At 40.5% G+C, this 6,000-nt stretch overlaps 1 protein-coding gene across 1 annotated transcript; it reads right to left on the bottom strand.

Moving 5' to 3' along the window:
* Positions 1-3,901: 3,901 nt before the first annotated feature.
* On the bottom strand, positions 3,902-5,479 carry LOC147616322 (transcription factor TT8-like). Its single transcript, XM_086777390.1, has 4 exons — positions 5,091-5,479; positions 4,849-4,938; positions 4,436-4,606; positions 3,902-4,298 (listed from the first exon to the last, which is right to left on the bottom strand). The coding sequence occupies exons 1-4, from the start codon at positions 5,364-5,366 to the stop codon at positions 4,215-4,217; spliced, it is 621 nt and encodes a 206-aa protein (XP_086633516.1). The 5' UTR covers positions 5,367-5,479; the 3' UTR covers positions 3,902-4,214.
* Between the last annotated feature and the right edge of the window lie 521 nt (positions 5,480-6,000).

Here is a 6,000-nt window from a genome sequence, read left to right as displayed (position 1 = left end):
GGCAGTATATACAAGTAAATCTAAGATCTTGAAATAATAAGCAAAAAATACTATCCAGATGATGAATTCGAATGTGGTTGATGATTTTAAAATTCTAGTTGTGTTGATTTGGATTCTGATTGAAAAATGATGATTCCTGAATTTTGGTTGAAAAGCAATAAGTTGAGCAAAACCACAATGAGGATGAATGGGATGAGTCCCTGTGATGATGTTCGTAACTGGAATGATGATAATGACTTAAGCAAATAACTATGAGATTAGTGGATTGTGCTGACAAATTGCTACTGTTAACACTTGACCCAGTGGATCAAGTTAAGGGATGACAAATTAAAAATCTGTATAATTGAAATTCCCATGGAGGACTGTTTAGATAGAAATCTCGATCTAATGGACCATTATTGTGTTAAAGATATGAATGATATGTTCTGAATGAATTGTTATCTGATAATGAGTTATATATGAATATCTTATCCCATGATTCTGTAAGGAACTGACCAATCTAAAGAATCCCATAATCAGTTGAATCTAAAATCGAATTTAAAACATAAATAAAGGGACTTAACAAGAATTTTCATATTGATAGGAGCATGGATCGAGGTCGTCGTGGTAGAAATGATAACCCCCAACTTGATGAGGAAGAGCTCGACTTGGATGTTCGTAAAACTCTTCATAGATCGCAACCTGGACCTTTCAAGGGTGAAGGGAAAAACTTGGGTGAGGATGTGGAAAAGTGGATCAAAGCAATGGAAGAGTACTTCAATGTCACTGGGCACAATGAGAAGAGCAAAATGTCTCTTGCAAGGCTGAAGATAGTAAAAACAGCCAGAGTGGCATGGAGAAACCACTGTGAGACAAACCGTCTAGATCGAAATACCCAGACATGGAATGATCTCAAAATTTACCTAAGGACGAGGTTCTGTCCTCCCGACTTTTTGGAAACAAAGATGAACGAATTCTTAAAGTTAACCCAGGGAAGCAAAACTATTGAATTATATCACCAAGCGTTTGCTCTCCTCCTCACATACTCGCCACTACTAGATGAAGAATAGCTGATGGCCAGGTTCATTCGGGGACTGAACGAACCTTTGAATATCTTGGTGAAGAATGCCAACCTAGTTTCCATGGCTGAAGCAATGCGGATGGCGAAGGATTTCACCAAGGCCTTTGATGTCAAAGTCTCGCGCCGAAGCCAGCACCATCACCTTTCAAAAGGTTTTTAATTCCATTAGGTGATTCCAACCTTCCGCTGCCTAAAAGATATCAGGGTCAAGCCCAGGATATGGGAGGTTCCAGAATGGAAGAAATGTTCTTTTCCCAAAACCCAATCCCCTGGAATTCAACTTCAGAAGCTCCACCCTAGAACAAGGGAGTGAAATGCTATAACTGTCAAGGATTTGGACATCACAGTATGGATTGCCCAACTCCTTTTGGATCAAGGTTTTCAAGGCAGGGAAATGAGGGATCAAGATTCCAGACTCCAGCTCCTTCCTTCTAGAGTAATAATCAGGTTTCTTTCCGCCAAAATCAATGAAATCCCAAAGGTAGACCCTCTAACCAACCCATAGTCTCAATCCAAAGTAATGCAAGACCTCCGCCTTAGAATAGGGGAAGTCAAAGAGAGATATTTCCAAATCGGCCGTCCACTTCCAAGGCAGTAACGCTAGAAGTGATTAAAGAAGAAGAAGAAGATGAAAGAGATCATACTCCACCTGGTGGTGCGAGATGAGGACATCTCGCATTTTTTAAGTGGGGTAGAATGTAAGATTCCTCCCCAACCCCTCAAGATGTAGAATGTAAGTGGGGTAGAATGTAAGACTCCTCCCCAACCCCTCAAGATGTCCAGTTTCTCCCCCTGTAATCAATCCCCTTTTTAGAATAATAACAGATCTTGTTTCTATCTATTTTGGCCTAGAGTGAGAAAATGTCTAGAGGGAGGTAATTCGAAATTGAGATATTTTTGGATATAAAAATCGTCCTAGTGTCTAAAATGATTTCCCCTGAAACAGAAATTCAAAAAGAACTTTCCAATGTGCAATTGGAATTAATTAAAAATAGGTATAAAGGACCTTAGTCTAAGGGTCCAGATTTTCAGGCACGGAGCAGACCTAATGGGGAAGGTGATTCTCCCTAGAGCACCTTGGGTCTTAACCAAAGAAGAGCAACGGCATGTAAAGAAGTGCATCAGTGAGTTTTGTACTCCCATTGGTTGTGTATGCATTGCTTGAAGGGAGAATTCACAAAGGATGAAGAGCTTAGTGGCTTGAAGTCTCATGACTGGCATAAAATCTTATAGTTTGTGTTGTCAATAGCCATTCATGATTGCCTCAGTGAAGACATAAGAGAGATAACACAAGATTAGTGCAGTGGTACGGTGGATATCAAAGAAGGAGATTACAAGAAATATGTTGGAAGCAGCTCGTCTAAACTCCATTGAAGCAGTTACAATGGTGGAGAAATTATTTCCAACAAGGTTCCTGACCATTCAATTGCACCTACTTATTCATATGGTTGACAAGGTTGCTATAGCAGGTGTTGTTCATAGCCGATGGATGTTTTTCCTCGAGAGATTTATGAAGACATTGAAAGGTTTTGTTCATCAAAAAGCTTTCTCTAAGGGTAGTATGGCAATGGAATGGCTTGTTCAAGAATCTATTGTATACATAACAGATTTTCTTAGTACGTCAAACCGAGATATGCCATGATTATGGACACAAGAAAAGGATGATCAGCTCATTGGGGAAGAGCCTCGAGGGACAAGGGCTTTAGAGAACAATGGATAGGGCATTGCAAGAGAAGATTAATAGATTTTGCATCCTCAACTCAAGTGCTATGGAGAAATGGATCAAGAGGTATAACCTTGAAAAGAGGGAAAGACACCAAGATCGTTTAAATTTTAAAAAGAGTCGAACAACTAGAGCATTGCCATACCTAGATTCACTCGCTCAACTTCTAGAATTTCCTTCGTAGTGACTAGCCAACACTTGAGAAGACCCCCCTCCCATTGTCACCTCGAGAGTTGTCTATGTAGAGCTTGTGAGCCTTAAGAGAGAAGAGACCATGCTAGCCTCTCAAGACACTCATCTTCTCGTGCACTCACACATCCACTCATACGCAAGCCAAAGAAGGGCAAGAAGGCAAGTGCATCACACACATTCATACACACTCTCACACACAAGTAATAATAGCATCCACACAAAGAGGCAAGAGGATAAGAGAACTTGGACACAAGGAAGCAAGAACACTCTCATTCAGTTGATGCATGTGGGTGGTCCTAATTAACCCTAGGTTAACACACATACACCAACCCCTTGTCAACACACAACACCATTGCACACATGTTCATTTTGCTACATGCATGACCACAAACCCCTGAGACCTCACACACCAACCCCTAACACCCTTGCACACATCAAGTTGATTTTCCTACATGCATGACCCAATCATGATATAAGATGGAGAAATTGGCACACTTATTCAACTTTAAATTAGAACCTTTGTTAAGAATCCACATCACCATGAGTCTTGGATTGAAATCCCAAACTTCCCAAGCCTTACAATGGATTAGAGTGTGAAAGTCCATGGGGATCGTATACATTTGGCTACCGCGTTCTTAAGATGTCCAAGAATTGAAAATAGATCAAATCCATGGTTGACATACAAGAGTTGACCTTGCGATACATAATTGGCTAAACCCATAGTGAATCCTCAACCGATCAAATGGAATCCATGATACTTTTGGGAACATACATTTTTGACTTTCTGATTGATTTTTGACTTTGTGAATTCAACACTCATGAAATAAGAGATTAATGCCAAAACCAAGGGATTAGAGAGAATATAACTCTTGAATACATGAACATACATCTTGCACAACATACCATTAAGCACCATTGACCCACTGTTCAAATGTAACAAGAGCTAATCATTCATTCAATTGACCATACAATCTAATTTTGATGCATGAAAATGTCTTTTACCTCAAAATACATTAGTGAGAACCAACATTCAAATTTTTATTCATCAACTTTGAAAGTGTGCAGTTTCTCTATTTTTATATGTCTGGTATCGCCACAAGTGAGAAACTGCAGTAGTTCTGGTTGATAGGGGACTGAAATGCTGCCTGTAGTTGTAGTTTGGATGTACAGAAGATTCTGAGTATCTTCGCTACCAGTGTATGTACATCCTTTCTCCATATCCTTTCTCCATAGACTGATTTAGCTTTGATCTCTTTGGCTGATGAGTAGGGTTCTCAATAAGATGACTTTGAGTTTGTCTGCACTGACATGCGCTTGGCCAGCCTGCGTGTTTCAAGGTAAAGCATAATTAAACAGGGGAGAATTGCGTTCGAAAGATGCAAACGAATCACATCTGATTAAATGTAGAGTGCACGTAATAATGAAGATCACACTTCGCTAATAGAGTTAATCCCTCTTACCGTCGTAGTAAGAGCGTCTAATTCGAAATTTGCGCCTTCGCTTGACACGTTCAGATTGTCAAGCACGAGTCCTAATCCTTCTAACAGAACTAGAAGATCACCCAGCAATCCTGGCCTTTTCTCACACGACAAGTGAATTCTCAATCCTTGCCCTAAATTTTCCACTTCCACCTGTACACAACGTTTATATTTAAGAAGGATCTTAAGATAATGTGCTCGGCCTCTTGAAATTAATTAAGAACATAATCACTATAGCCGTTCGAACACAAGAACTATCTTAACAACCAAGATAATGTGCTCCAGTTGACACTAATCATGCAAGTCGCTAGTTATTATGATCCACTTGATACTAATCTATACTTTAAGTTCACACAAGCACCCTCTGACAGCTGAGTTTTAAGAAGAAAGCTTGCCTGGCATGCTGGTTTTGCGAGCTCATCGAGTCGCTTAGTAAGTTGATCTAAGTAAGCCATAGCATCCGCGATGACACAAGAATCTCGTCTCTACATGTATGCAGCACAGCTCGTCAGATGGTATAATGAAGGGATCAGAGGAATTAGACAAAGAATTAACAAAAAAAAAAAGACGTTGTTTTAAAGAATTAAATGAAACGGGTGAATGCAGGCGCAGGAGCTGTGAAAAGGGCTGATGATACCGTGCTGCTGTATGGAACAAGGTTTCGCAGGCATTTGAGCTGGGTGAAGAGAGGCTGTTTTAAAGATCCACGCTTCGACGTATGGCCGCGCTCTTCCTTCATCATGGCTTTGCTAGCTCGTGCTACTAGCTGGAAGCACGCCATTCTGCTTCTCATACGGAGATCAGGCGCCCCGGTTATTATTCTTCGCTTTAGCACGTGCCCAGCTTGCAATCTTGCCGACTTCATCAGCTCATTATCGTCATCTGCAACCCGCTTACCTTCTAAAGCAGCCATATCTAGCAATAATTAAACCAATTAATCAACGTACCGTGTGTTAATGTGCGCAAGCCCTGCAGCTATTAATCATCCCTTGAAGATCTACCCCCCCCCCCCCCAAAATCTCCAGAACAACTATACCTAGCACTGATTAAACACCCGCCTAATCATCATAACCTCCCCGATACCCTCTAGAACAACCATATCTAGCACTGATTAAACACCCAACTAATCATCATCAGTCGTGTGCGTTAATGAGCGAGCCCTCCTAATCAAAAAGCTTCCGCTTCATTCCTTTCGGATACCTTCTAACCAGCTAAGATCTAGCAACGATTAAACCAACTAATCAATATCAGTATTGAATAAATGACAAAGCCGCTGCGCAGCCCTCCTAATTTTATGTATAAAAAAAAGGCTTCTGTATGGTCATCCTTTGAAGAGAAGAGAAGGCTAACATAAAAGCTCCTCAAATCGACACATCTAAAACGTTAACGAGGGGCTACTTTATAGACAAAGAGAGCCACCATAGGTACAAGCGTCCACAAGGGTTTATCCTGACATGTGATATTAATATACAAATTATACTAATAATTTTTGGCGGGGTGAAGCTACAAATGAATAGACGTTGAGATATGTGAAAGCAAAAATCTCG

Source organism: Cibotium barometz, chromosome 38, assembly GCF_041138505.1.
Source record: "Cibotium barometz isolate CiBa-2024 chromosome 38, ASM4113850v1, whole genome shotgun sequence".
Lineage (NCBI taxonomy): Eukaryota > Viridiplantae > Streptophyta > Polypodiopsida > Cyatheales > Cibotiaceae > Cibotium > Cibotium barometz.
The sequence above is the reverse complement of the archived record's forward strand: the minus strand, read 5'-3'. Positions and strand labels throughout refer to the sequence as shown.